This window comes from Numenius arquata, chromosome 15 (genome assembly GCF_964106895.1).
Source record: "Numenius arquata chromosome 15, bNumArq3.hap1.1, whole genome shotgun sequence".
NCBI classification, from domain to species: domain Eukaryota; kingdom Metazoa; phylum Chordata; class Aves; order Charadriiformes; family Scolopacidae; genus Numenius; species Numenius arquata.
The window spans coordinates 3,411,935-3,425,403 of record NC_133590.1 but is presented as its reverse complement, the minus strand read 5'-3'; the positions used below and the strand labels follow the sequence as shown (position 1 = coordinate 3,425,403).

The 13,469-nt window shown below is 62.9% G+C and overlaps 2 protein-coding genes across 2 annotated transcripts; one reads left to right on the top strand and one right to left on the bottom strand.

Moving 5' to 3' along the window:
• Positions 1-607: 607 nt before the first annotated feature.
• BORCS7 (BLOC-1 related complex subunit 7) lies at positions 608-4,030 on the bottom strand. Its single transcript, XM_074159084.1, has 5 exons — positions 3,860-4,030; positions 3,333-3,395; positions 2,823-2,866; positions 2,382-2,402; positions 608-1,940 (listed from the first exon to the last, which is right to left on the bottom strand). Exons 1-5 carry the CDS (start codon positions 3,998-4,000, stop codon positions 1,889-1,891), a joined length of 321 nt encoding a protein of 106 aa, XP_074015185.1. The 5' UTR covers positions 4,001-4,030; the 3' UTR covers positions 608-1,888.
• Positions 4,031-4,896: 866 nt separating this feature from the next.
• On the top strand, positions 4,897-8,403 carry CYP17A1 (cytochrome P450 family 17 subfamily A member 1). The gene is made up of 8 exons (XM_074159069.1): positions 4,897-5,208; positions 5,740-5,878; positions 6,411-6,640; positions 6,868-6,954; positions 7,063-7,272; positions 7,532-7,701; positions 7,784-7,887; positions 8,135-8,403. Exons 1-8 carry the CDS (start codon positions 4,897-4,899, stop codon positions 8,401-8,403), a joined length of 1,521 nt encoding a protein of 506 aa, XP_074015170.1.
• Positions 8,404-13,469: the final 5,066 nt, after the last annotated feature.

Genomic DNA, 13,469 nt, shown 5'->3' with positions numbered 1-13,469 from the left:
CTCCCCGGTACCCCGCTCCGCCCCGGTACCCCGCTCCGCCCCCGCACCCCGCTCCGCCCCGATATCCCGCTCCGCCCCGGTACCGTGCCCGGCCCCGGCCCCCAGCTCCACCCCGGTACCCGGCTCCGCCCCGATACCCGGCTCCGCCCCGATACCCCGCCTGGTCCCGGCCCCCAGCTCCGCCCCGGCACCCCCCTCCGCCCCGATACCCCGCCCGGCCCCGGCACCTTCCACCGCCCCGCATGGCCCCGGGCACGGCGGGGAAGGACCGGCCCCGCTCCCATGGGGTTGACGCTACCGTACGTGGGTCCGTACCTGCACCCACACCCCCAAAACCCCACCCCTGCTGCCTCTGTCCCCCCCTCCAACAGATCTGCACCCCCATAGCACAGCCCTGTCCCTGCTCACCCCAAAGGCAGGGAGACCCGAGTTTAATGCCGCAGGGCTGCTCCAGCTCCGGCAGAGCACGGGACATTGGAGGGGACAAGCCACCTGCAGCAAGGACACACTGCAAAGGGTGCCAGACAGAGACCCACCATCCCAAACAGCCTCCCCCCTGCACGGGGACCGACAGCGATGGCATCCAGCACAGACTCCACCACAGTTTGCTGATGCTCAGGGCAGCTTTTATTCCCAGCAAGTCACAGCTTCTCCAGCAGCTCAGGGAAAACCCTCATTCCCAAAGTGCATCTGCAAAGCTGGGGATCAGGACCCTTCCCAAGGCAAAAATACCTCCCATGGAAGCTAATGGTGGCACCTCCACGGGGACACTGGAGCTGTGGTGCCACCAGGTGAAGCCCAAACAGTCAGTGGCACTGGTGTGGATGGTGAAATCCAGCCCAGGAGAAGACTCTGCAGCACAGGAGCCAAACCCCAGCACTGCTCCCAAGAGGAACGTGGCAGGCCGATGCCCGCTCTCAGCCTGCCTTCTCCTATCAGCTGATGAAAAGCACACTCAGGCAAACAAGTGCTCCCCGTGTGCTCCAAGTGCTCCAGATAAGTGACTTAACCAAAAACAAGACACAGTATTTATAGCCCGGGCCTGATGTCGCTCCCCGGGATGCGAACAGGAGCCCGGTCGCAAGTCCTCCGACACAGAGCAGCGCAGGATTGAGCACGCCGTGATGCTCTCCCACCTGCTTCTCGGCCAGGCCTTTTGGATACCTTCCCAACCAGATACCACAGCCAAGGCTGCTTCATCAAGAGCTGGAGCAGCAGCCCAGGAAGAGGAATGCAGTTGAAGGCCGAAGGCAGTGCAGATGGGTTGGCAAGGCGATGACGTTCCAAACTCCGGCAGAGTGGAAAATGAGATAACCTCCGAGCAGGATGCTGGCCAAACCATATCCAGCTGGACCAGTGACAGAGGTGTGTGCCCAGATTCCCACTTTCAGAAATTCTGGCCTGGGACTGGCACCTCAGTCTACACTGAAGCAACTCTCTCGCCCACCCGGGCACTTACAGCTCCCACTGATTAACGTGCCCTAAATAAATTGCACTCTCTGCCATCTCTGTGTCTAAATACAGACCAGCCTCAAACTGCAGGCACCCGTATTTAAAACCCACGGTTTGATTTTATGCGTTTCTTGCCAGGGGTGCTGGAGCGGGCTGCGTACCTCACGCTACACGGGGAGTAAGCAGACACAGGAATTGTTGGGGGGAGTAAAGTTTCGGGTCAGTTTCCTTCAGTTCGGTGAGCATTCTGGAGCAGAGACATGGATGGAGGCACGTGAGAGGGGTCCGCGTGCCCAGAAACACAGACTGCACATACCCCAGCTGACATCCAGCACCATCCAGACACAGACAGGTCTGAACCCCGAGGTCTGGAGGGGACAGGACGCTTTGCTGTCCTCGGGGCCAGTCAAGATGTCCTCATGCCTTCGGCTGTGCCTCATTTCAGCAAGTGACTCAGCTGGTCCTGTAGGTTTGACGACTGCTCGACACTGGGGACCAAACAAGCAGAGGTTCATGGTGAGATCTGCGCCCAAGGGACCAGAACAGCTCTAGCGCTGACACGACACCTATGAGAAACCCTGGGGTTCCCCAACCCGCCACCGTGTCCCCACGAGGCAAACCTCACCTTGTGCACCCGTAAGGAGACAGCTCTGCTCCACACCACCCTCCTCTCCCATCACAACCAACCTCACAGGCTCTATCACATTAACAAAACAAATGGAAGTTTTGGTATAAACTATCCCTTCCCTCAAATTCCCATCTCTTCACAACACTGAAACACCACCTCGCTGGGCCAGCACCTGCTTCAAAGGCAGATGCAAAAACCTTTTCACTCTGTTTCCCCCCCCTACTCCATCACTTTTCCCTTTCCATCACCCCCCGCCCATGTCCACCAGGTCCTCCTGGCATTCCTTCAGCTGAGTACTCACTTCTTCTGAATTGCTTCTTGTCTAGATGAGAAAAGGAGACAAAAAGAGCATTAGAAAAACAAAATCTCAGCAACAGCATTCGTGATATGTTGAAGAAAAGGGACTTGATCAAGGGCTCAGGAGGCTAAAACCCTGGGATCTTTCTGGATTGAGTCCTGAGAGGACAGCAGCAGTAGTGGCTTCTCTCCCTTAGCCCCAGATGTGTCACACGCTCTCACAGGAGACACAGTGCATGGCAAACAGGAGGCAAAAGTCTCAGCTCCCACCCCAAAACAGCCTGAACTCCAGCAGAACTGGAGAGGGCTGGAAGATCCCAGCTCCAGGCTCTGCTCAGCTTTGAGGAGCTGGGCAAGAGGGATCGGTCTGAACGGGCTTCATGCAAAGTAGAAAGGAAAGGGATCAAGGGATCTACTCGGCTCCCCAGAGGTGTCCCCTACTTACTGGTACTGTAGATGAGTGGTTATTATGGCCATTTTCCTTAAACTCTGTGGAGAACAAGACAAAAAATGAATGTCTGATGGGAGCAGTTCCGCAGAATCACAGGGTAGGCTGTCCCAATGCCCCAGGGAGCTCCTCCAGCCCGGCCATCACTGTGCCACCGCGCTGCCTCTGAAACACCCCCGCCGCTATCTGTCGGCAGTGGCACGCTCCCCCCTTCTTTCCCAGTGACGGGCACAGACATTCAGTGCTTTGCTTCAACCTATGGTCCCTCGAGCTGTCTGGTACAGACGGGACAGCTTTAGGGTTGGCTTGGGCTGCAGGACGCTGGAAGGCCAGCGGCACACGTGGGTTTGGAGAAGCACTAAATTATTCTGGCCACCAGCCCTCCTGCCTGAATGCACCTATTTCATTTCAGGGCTGCAGCACCAGGCCTAAATATCTGTTTTTATACCCCCCCCCCCTTCCTGTCTGCTAGAAACGCTCTTGCTTTAGCAGATAAGCACAGCTTACGTCTTCCGAGTGCAGGATGGCATCTTCTTGCATCACCATGTTTCTGGCAGCTTGGCCCAGGAGCTAAAAGGCAAACGTGCTGACCAGAGTAAGAGGTGGCAGCTCTGTGTTTCCCGAGACGATGGTGATGGCCGCCCAGCAGACCACCACGCAAGGGGACCCCGGGTGACACTTGTGGGGAGAATGGCTGTGCTGTGCCCACCCCTCAGAGCGCACAGATGTAGGGACGCCCTGAGGCACCGCTCCAGCCCCTCACCCTCAAGAGATGCCATGAGGAGAAGGCGGCCTCCCTCCTCCCACCACCTCCGCGGCGCTGCCAGAGCCACCCGCGGCCCAAGAGCCCTTCGATGGTTCCCCGCCGGCCCAGCCATGCCTCCGTCCCCGTCCCCTGCCCAGTCCCAGGGATGTCCCCCGTCCCCGACTACAGCTCCCAGCATGCCCCGCGCCGGCCCGCCGCTCCCGCTCCGCAGCCAGCGGGGCTCGGCCAGGCCCCAGGCCTGGCCCTGTCGCCGGCGCCCGACGCTCACCTCGGCGCTGCGGGAGCCCTTCAGCACCTGCTTGGTGAGGGCGATCACGTCGGTGCCGCAGCTCGTCACCTTCTCCGTCAGGAGCCCCTTCACCGAGTGTCCGAAGCGCGCCTGGGCGTCCGCCGCGCCCCCCGCCGCCATCTTGCCTCACCCGCGCCCCCGCCTCGCCCCGCCGGGCGCCGCTACGGCGAGCGCCGGGGGCCAGAACACCCGGGAAGGCGCGCGGCCCGCAGCGGGCGGGGGCATCGCTCTGCCCGGGGCCGGCCTCCTCGGGGCTCTTGTCCCCCCATGGCCTCCCCCAGGACACCTAAGACTCGGACATCACCCCGGGCACAGACACCCCGAGGGTGCCCAGCACTGACCGGTGCTGACCAGGGTTGATCAGGGCTGCACGAGGCTTCTCAGCACTGACCAGTGCTTGCCCAGGGCTGACCAGTGCTTCTTAGGGGCTGACCAGTGCCCACCAGTGCTGGTCAGGGCTGCCCAGCACTGTCTGGGGCTGTCGATCAGGGCTGACCAGGGCTTCTCAGCATTCCCAGTGCTGCCCAGTGCTCGCCCAGTGCTTGCCCAGCACAGCCTAATGCCAAACAGGGCTTCTCAGCCCTCCCCAGTGCTGCCCAGTGCCCCGAGCTCTGTGCCGCCCATCCCCTCCCGGGCATGTCGAGGGGCTCCCAGGCTGGGGACAGACCCCAGTGCCCCACCAACTACACTCATGACACCCAGGGGAGACCCCCAGGGCTCAGCTGCCCCCACACTCCTGGGAACGGAGCCCCGAGGATAGATCTGGCCCTGGGCATCCCCTGGCCCGCAGCCCGCTGGACGTGGCTCCCCCATGGCCACCGGGTGCAGCTGTGGCCCCACTGCCCTCTCCCCCCGCTAGGTGCCTAACTGCAGAGCTGGCCACGGGCCCAGCGCCCGGTTCCCCCCCTTCCCATCTTGCTCGATAAGGAGCTGAGCCTGCCTCAGGGTCAAGGCGACGACCCTACAGCCGGTATAAAGGCCCCCCACGCTGCCGCAGCCCCACAGCCGGCCCCACCATGCTGCTGCTGGCCACCCTGCTGCTGGCCCTGGCCCTGCTCTGCGCCTGGGGGCTGGCACACCAGCGAGCCTCCTCAGGGACTGGGACAGGGCGCCCGCGGAGCCTGCCGGCTCTGCCGTTGGTGGGGAGCCTGCTGCAGCTGGCCGGGCACCCCCAGCTCCACCTGCGGCTCTGGAGCCTGCAGAGCCGCTATGGCAGCCTCTATGCCCTCTGGATGGGCTCCCACTACGTAGTGGTGGTCAACAGCTACCGGCACGCCAGGGAGGTGCTGCTGAAGAAGGGGAAGGCTTTCGCCGGACGGCCCCGCACCGTGAGTTGGCAGTAGGTTTCAGGGGGACCTCCCATCCCACTGCGGCGTGGGGTGAGGAGGAGGATGCTCCAGGAAAGGCACCGGCACCCGGCAGGGTCCATCTCCTCTCCCCCAACATCCCACCTGCAGCAAGGCAATAGCAGGGGCAGCCCCTCTCTGCCCTCTTCCCCAGGGTGAATCCTGCGCATCCTCCATCCCAAGGGCTCCCGTTCTTCCCCAGGGCTGGCTGCATCTCAGGGCATGGGGACGAGGGCTCAGGTACCAGGAGGCTCCCTGCCCCCCCTTAGTTTCCTGGGCACCCCAACCCCTAACCCTGGCGTCTGTCCCCACACCTCTCCATTGCTCCTCAGGGCAGGGAAAGCAAAGCTCATGGCCCAGGCTTTGCCCCCCCAGCGCTGACCACCAGCCCCCTGGACCACCCCTGGGATGAGATGAGATGATCATCCACCCCCCAGCATCACTCCTCTCCAACACACAGCCGCCGTGGGGATGCCCTGCAGCAGGGTGACCCAAGGGCTGCCTGTCCCACAGGTGACCACAGACCTGCTGTCCCGGGGGGGCAAGGACATCGCCTTCGCCAGCTACGGGCCCCTCTGGAAGTTCCAGCGCAAGTTGGTGCACGCCGCTCTCTCCATGTTCGGGGAGGGCTCCCTCGCCCTCGAGAGGATCAGTAAGTGTCCCCCCGCGGCTCCCCAGGCTCCCTCCCAGCTCTGGCTCCTTCCTGCACCTGATCCGGGCTGGACTTTTCCTTTCTCCATGCCCTGATCCCCTGGGAACCAAGGGATGGCGCATTGGTTCAGCCCACCCTCCTCCCCCAGAATCCGCCCAGTTTGCCCAGTGCGGGCTCGGTCCCTCTCCTTCCATCCCCAGTACTTCACTGACTCCTCTCCCTGTGTGTTTTCCACCCTGAGCTTTGGCTCCCCTCACTCACAGCTGGGGAAACTGAGGCATAAAGCCAGCTCCTGCCCCCCCCCCCGGGCTCCCTGCTCCACCTGGAAGGAGCATCAAGCTGCGTATGGAGACTTCCCTCCACATCCCTTCTACCTGTCCCAGCCCCTTGGGGCTCAGCCCTGGCTGGGGGATGCTCTCTGCAGGCTGTACACCCTGAATGAGTGGGGGACCCCTCCTTCCAGCCCCCAGCTGCCCCCTCCGCCCCCTCAGATTCACCATCACCCCCTCCCTGCCTCTCTTCTCCACCCCAGTCTGCCAGGAGGCCGCGTCCCTGTGCGAGACACTCAGCGCTGCGCAGGATATGGCCCTGGACATGGCCCCCGAGCTCACACGGGCCGTCACCAACGTGGTCTGCTCCCTCTGCTTCAACTCCTCGTACCGGCGCGGGGACCCCGAGTTTGAGGCCATGCTGGAGTACAGCCAGGGTATCGTGGACACCGTGGCCAAGGAGAGCTTGGTGGACATCTTCCCCTGGCTCCAGGTGAGCAGGGACACAGGGACTGTCTGTTCCTCTCATCCCGGATGAGAGGAAGGAGCTGGGATGTGTCCTGCAGGAGGGGGCTACCTGAGCCCCTGGGGCTAGCAGGGGCCCTGCCCCGGTGTCCCACAAGAGGCAGTACCCTGGTGGGCACAGAGCGAATGCCCAGGGGCCTGTAGAGGCTGGGCTGAGCTGGAGCCCCTTGCTGTAATGAGGCTTTTCTTCCCCAGATCTTCCCCAACAAGGACCTGGCCCTGCTGAAGAGATGCCTCAAGGTCCGGGACCAGCTGCTGCAGCAGAAGTTCACTGAACACAAGGTGCCAATGGGGTCAGGACAAGGAGATGCTCTGGAGCTGTGGGGTGCCGGAGCTGGGGTGGAGGGGATTGTGCCCAGGACAGCCTGGCTCACGTGTGTCCCCTGGCAGGAAGCCTTCTGCGGGGACACCGTGAGGGACCTCATGGATGCTCTCCTGAAAGTGAGGCTCAGTGCCGAGAATAGCAGCTCCCCAGCACCGGGGCTGGAGCTGACTGACGACCATCTCCTCATGACGGTGGGGGACATCTTCGGGGCCGGCGTGGAGACCACCACAACTGTGCTCAAATGGGCTGTGCTCTACCTGCTCCACTACCCGGAGGTAGGGTCTGCACCCCACGGTGGGGGCCCCTGAACCTCTCTGACGCTGGGGACATCATGTGTGGCTTTGGGGAAGGCAAGTGCCAAGAGAGGTACCAGGCTTTGGGAGTCAGCAGCATCAGGCTGTGGGCATCTCCTGCCCTGCACAACCTGCCAGGAGGTGCTGGTGATTCTGGGTGTACCCCACTAACACGGGAAGCCCCCATGTGCAGGTCAGCCCCCTCCCCAGGCTCATGCCCCAGCCCTTGCTCCCCTCCCAGGTCCAAAGGAAGATCCAGGAGGAGATGGACCAGAAAATCGGCCTGGCGCGTCACCCCAATCTCAGCGACCGCCCACTGCTGCCCTACCTGGAGGCCACCATCAGCGAAGTGCTGCGCATCCGGCCCGTGTCCCCCCTGCTCATCCCACACGTGTCCCTTGCCGACACCAGGTGAGACCCCGTGGGGCACAGCTGGGACACGGGCAGAGACCACGGGAGGGAGCGACCATCTCACTCCGCGTTTGCCTTGCAGCATCGGGGAGTACTCCATCCCCAAGGGTGCCAGGGTCGTCATCAACCTCTGGTCCGTGCACCACGACGAGAAGGAGTGGGACAGGCCCGAGGAGTTCAACCCCGGTGGGTTGGGTGCTCCCTGTCCTTCCAGGGGCGTAGGGGACAGCAGGGTGGGTGCAGCAGGAGAGGCTGAGCCCAGGGGAGGTTTCGTGATGGGAGGTTGGATCCTGCTCCCCCCCAAGCTTGGCGCATTCGCACCGACTCTGCTCTTGCAGCTCACGGGAGGGACACACATGTGATGAACTCGGGCAGGTCTCAGGCAGAAGGGACTGATCCCTGCTGATGCCAATGGTGCCCCTTCCCCTTGCAGGCCGCTTCCTGGATGAGCGGGGCCAGCACATCCACTCGCCCTCGCCCAGCTACCTGCCCTTCGGGGCCGGGATCCGCGTCTGCCTGGGCGAAGTCCTGGCCAAGATGGAGCTCTTCCTCTTCCTGGCCTGGGTGCTGCAGAGGTTCACGCTCGAATGCCCCCAGGACCAGCCCCTGCCCTCGCTGGAGGGCAAGTTTGGCGTCGTGCTGCAGGTGCAGAAGTTTCAGGTGAAGGCCAGGCTGCGGGACGCATGGCGAGTGGCCTCATGACAGGGACGAGCCCTGGGCAGCGGTGGGATGGGATGGGACCAGAGAGGCCATGCCCTGCCTGCCCCAGGGATGCGGGGTTGTCCGGATAAAGCTGTTCCCAATGCAGCATGGCTCCGGCTGTTTTTCAGGCAGGCGATGGAGGGCAGGGGGGAGGTGGGAGGGTGCCTGAGAAGTATGGTGGCCCCACAACTTCGTGTGAGCACTGGGCTGAGCTCAGTGCGAGGCCATGGCCCTTCTGCAGGGCTGCTAACATGAGCAGTCCTAGGGCTGTGGGGTGGGGAGGCCCATCAAGGGACAGCCATGAGCCATGGAGACCAGCCACCTGCATAGCTGGTGGGGAGAGAAGGGCCCACCCCAGCCAGGGAAGTGGGGAAAAAGTGACCAGTTTGGGTGTTAGGGGTGCCCAGCGGCTGTGACCCTGGGTGGGTGACCCCGGTTGGCCCCTGCCTCAGTTTTCCCACTGGGAGCAGGGAGAACAATCGTAATGTGGGCTGGGAGCTGAGCCCACCACGGGGTGGGGAGAGCTCCACCAGCCCTGTCCCAGGACAGCGTGTCCCCACCGGTGGGACCCCCCGTGCTCCTTGCGGGGGAAAAGAAGGAGAGAGCGTGGAGGTTCCTGCAGTTTTAGCTCCCACTCGGTGGTTTCTCCCAGGGCACACACTGCTGCCGGCACGTGCAGGCGTGTGCACACGGGTGCTTACACGCGTGCGAGTGCACACAGAGGCACAGGGATGCACTCATGCCCGCTGACACGCACGGGCATAGGCACACACACATGTGCTTGTGTGCACACATGTACATGCGCGCACACGCAGCCCCTTCCAGAGGGGACACGAGCGCCCCGTCGGGCCGCAGGGCTGTCCGACCCCCCGTGGGGACGCACAGGCACCCCCAGCTCTGGCCAAAAGCTGGGGCTGCCATCGCTCCGGGACACGCAGGAGCACCCAGAGGCACCCAGACCCCTCAGGCTGAGCTCAGCTGTGGCCCCCCCTGGCCCACCACGGAACCGGGGGCTGCTGACGGTCACCGTGCAGTGTCGTGGCACCTCCCGCCTGCTCGGTGCCCCGAGCACTGATGCTCCCTGTCCGGCTGGATTATGGCCGTCACTTCGAGCAGCATAACCCTCCCGTAACACAAGGGGCCGTGTTTGCTCTCGCTGAAAACCACCGTGCCATGGAGGGCAGCGTGCAATTAGCTTTCTGGTTCCCTATTACTTGACCTCTTAATATTTAACTAAATGGCAACACAGCTATGGCTCAGGGCACCTGGAGGGAAGGCAGCCGGGGCGAAGGGGAAAACCCCGCAGAGCCCCGACACGGTGTGACACCCCCAGCCCTGCACACCCCCACGTTTTCCCCCTTTTCTATTTCCCCCTGCCCTCTCTCTTGCTAGCGGGCAGGAAAACGGACATAAAACCTCCCCACCACTGAACTTTCTACTCTACGTGTTGAAGTCTACATATTCTTTTGAACTGCCAATATTTCGCGTTCACCCAGCCTCCTCACCACTCGCCATCGGATGCCAAATGGGCCCCGCCAGCCCATGGCACGGCACCGGGAGGATGAAGGCAACGGGTTTGCAGCCCAGCCCAGCACCAGGAGCATCTTGCCTCCTCCCAGCCCATTCTCCCCGGGGGCTCAGGGAGGAGCGGGAGGAAGAACCACCGCGCACACGCCTGCCCCGGGGGCTCTCCTCAGGGTGATTTGTGAGCTGACCCACCAGACGCGGGGCAGAGGGTAACACAGCAGGAGCCCAGCCCCGCTGCTGCAGTGTGGAGTCTCTGCTGGCTCATTAGGGCTGAGCCCCACACTCCTCCCCGCTCCCCTGCCTGTTTCCATCGCACCAGGGGTGCTGCTGGGTTTCCGATGCCTCCACCTCTGCCAGCACAGGCTGAAGCTGGGTGGGTGACGGGGAACTGGGCTCAGAGCGGGTTTGGGGAAAACTTGGCTAAACACAAGGCTCTGGGCTTCCCTGGGAACTGGCACCTCCATGCCAGCCTGGTCCTTCCCCTGCCCCACATCCTGTCCCTGGCAGCACGTGCCAGCAAGGAGGCTCCTCTCCAGCCTCCTGCAGTCACAATACCTGCAGCATCCTGATACCTCCCGGAGCATCAGCGTGGGACCTCCAGCACCTCTGTGCCCCTTTGCCAGGGCGCTGCATTTGCTCTCGGAAGGGCTTTTCTCCTCGCCAGAGTCAGGACAAGGGGCTGGGGTGAGCCACGGCACCTTGCTCACACGTGTCCATTGCCGAGGTGCTCACGGGAAGGCACGTGCGCTCAAGGGCAGTGCGTACCTTGAGGCAGAAACGGGGACTTTGACACTGGGGATGTTTCTAAACCGGAGAACACCTCCAGCCGCCGATGTTTGCATAGAGCTTCCACTCCAGCTGGGTTTCCCCATTCACCAGGGCCGGCATGTGCTGTCCCTGGAGACCAGCCACGTGCCGCAAACCCCCAGGGGTGCCCGGCCCCACCACGGGGCATCTTGTCCCCTGCCCCAGCCTGCCTCCTCCCAGCCGGCCGACCAGAAGAAGATGTCGCCGCGGGGGGGTTCAGTACCCAGCACCAGCTGCCCGGCACCTTGTGAGCTGGTAAACAGCCGCCGGCACGGCTGCTCCCCGCTCTGGGAACGGGCAGAGACGCTGCTGAATCATCGGGCTGGTATTTCTGTCCTGACAGCTGCTGCGGGGCCCCACCGCTGCGCCCAAACCCCGGACTCCACCAGACAGCTTCACCTGGGCTGCTGGTGGCAGGGCAGTGCCAGATCCAGCCCTTGGAGGCCCCATCCCTCCTCCTGCACCCCTGAGCAGAAGTTGGGGTCCCCTGAGACCCAAGACATGCAAATCCACTGCCCTTGGACAAAGCCCTTCGGCTTCGTTCAGACCTGGCACTGGGAAGCCCAGCGACCCAAGGTCTGGGGGATGAGGCCGCCATGCCCACGGGACCTCGGCATCTGCCACCAAGCTTCAGCCGGCCAAGTGTGGGCAGCTGCTGGGAACCCCGAGGGTTTTGCAGCTGAAATCATCCCACCACTGTAACGCTCGGGCTGCCCTGGGTCGCTGCCCTCCCTCTGGGGGTCTTTGCACAGGGGGAACCAGGACAGGAGGGAGCGATGCTGAAGGGCTGGGAGGACAGCTCGGGGGAGGTCTGGAACCAGCGGCTCCATGTCCCTGCAGTGGAGGGGGTCTGCAAGAGAGGAACCAGTGACGGTGGAAAGGATGATGATTTTTCATGCACGGCTGTTCCCACGCTGTACCCCATGAAGCAGAGGCACAGCTCACCGAGATGGGACCCGAGGGCACGGGGCAGAGCAAGCCCGAGCCTTTCCATCCCACAAACTCGTTTTGGGGGGCACAGCCACCCCACACAGCGCTCGGCCGACCCAGCCACGCTACAGGGCTCAGCTCAGGAGCCCTCCACGTTTGAGGGGCTTCGCTTTGCACCAGGCACCGGCCGGTGCCGGACTGTGCCGGAGAGCCACGGCCGGCGCAGGAGGAGGGGGCGACGGCGGGAATACCTGCGGGCTCTGCGGCGGGCAAGGCGCCAGGCGAGCTGAGTAAGCACAAACCTCGGGACACAGCTGTTCGCCAGCCGAAAACAAACCCAGAAACAGCCCGGCAGCCTGTGACCCCCCCCCCTCCCACCCCCCGGCAGAGAGACGGCAGCGCTTGCACCACCGCCGGCATGGCCCCGGTGAGGGCATCAGGCCCATCTGATAAAACCAGCTCTGGGCGGCAAGGGAGGGGGGAACCAGCTCTGATGGAGAAAGGCCACTCATCCCGGCCTTCCCAGAGCTTGCCTCCAGCTGGGGGGCTGCTGGGCTGCTCCCCCTCCCAGCCCAGTCCAGGCTTTTCCTGTATAAACAAATGAAGAAAAAGAATGGGGGGGGGGGGGGGGGAGTGGGAGCGAGAAATAAGGAGGAGGGAGGGTGAGCAGGGGCCGGGAAGGAGCCGGCTTCAGGGAGAGGCAAGGGGGGTTTATTCAAGCTCAACATGAGCCGGCAATGTGCACTGGCAGCCCAGAAAGCCAACCCCATCCTGGGCTGCATCGAGAGAAGTGTGGCCAGCAGGTCACGGGAGGTGATTCTACCCCTCTACTCTGCGCTCGTGAGTCCCCACCTGGAGCACTGTGTCCAGCTTTGGAGTCCTCAACACAGGAAGGATGTGGACCTGTTGGAACGGGTCCAGCGGAGGGCCACGAAGATGATCAGAGGGCTGGAGCACCTCTGCTATGAAGACAGGCTGAGAGAGCTGGGGGTGTTCAGCCTGGAGAAGAGAAGGCTCCGGGGAGACCTCATAGCAGCCTTCCAATATCTGAAGGGAGCCTACAGGAGAGCCAGAGAGGGACTCTTTGTCAGGAGATGTAGCGACAGGACAAGGGGTAATGGTTTTAAATTGGAAGAGGGGAGATTTAGACTAGATATTAGGAGGAAATTCTTTCCTGTGAGGGTGGTGAGACACTGGAACAGGTTGCCCAGAGAAGCTGTGGATGCCCCATCCCTGGAGGGGTTCAAGGCCAGGCTGGATGGGGCTTTGAGCAACCTGGTCTGGTGGGAGGTGTCCCTGCCCAGGGCAGGGGGGTTGGAACTGGATGATCTTTAAGGTCCCTTCCAACCCAAACCATTCTATGATTCTGTGATTCTATGATACACCCAGGGGGGCACCGTGCCCCATCTCCCTGCCTCGCTCCACGGGGAGCGGGTCACAAGCCCGGCCAGGGCGTGCGGAGGAGAAGAGGGTATTTGGCTGTGGGAGCCCAGGCTGCGTGGGGCAGGAGGGGAGCACAGCCCTGGCCCCAAGGGATGAGGGGCAGACGGGGAGCCCCGAGCTCCCACTGCTCGGCAGCACGGCCCCGTGCTCCCGGCCGAGCCGGCTGATCTTGCTTCTGTCCTGGAGGCTTGCACAGGTTTCCTGCCCCAGGAAGTTTTCCACGACTACGTGTAATGCAGAAGCTTAACTGCACCTGGGCTTTCCTTAGCCTGGAGTTAGGCAGGTACGAGCTCCGAGCGCAGGCTGCCAGCGAGCACCAAGACACACCGTTCCCTCCTCCTCCTCCTCCTCCATCTTCA

Bases quoted from the DNA above. Each gene is read 5' to 3' on its own strand.
- CYP17A1 (XM_074159069.1), top strand. From the start codon at position 4,897: ATGCTGCTGCTGGCCACCCTGCTGCTGGCCCTGGCCCTGCTCTGCGCC. The intron at 6,641-6,867 runs GTGAGCAGGGAC...TTTCTTCCCCAG, and splicing joins ACATCTTCCCCTGGCTCCAG to ATCTTCCCCAACAAGGACCT. The intron at 7,702-7,783 runs GTGAGACCCCGT...TTTGCCTTGCAG, and splicing joins GTGTCCCTTGCCGACACCAG to CATCGGGGAGTACTCCATCC.
- BORCS7 (XM_074159084.1), bottom strand. From the start codon at position 4,000: ATGGCGGCGGGGGGCGCGGCGGACGCCCAGGCGCGCTTCGGACACTCG. The intron at 3,396-3,859 runs GTGAGCGTCGGG...TTTGCCTTTTAG, and splicing joins AGGGCTCCCGCAGCGCCGAG to CTCCTGGGCCAAGCTGCCAG. The intron at 1,941-2,381 runs GTGAGTACTCAG...TTTGGTCCCCAG, and splicing joins CAAGAAGCAATTCAGAAGAA to TGTCGAGCAGTCGTCAAACC.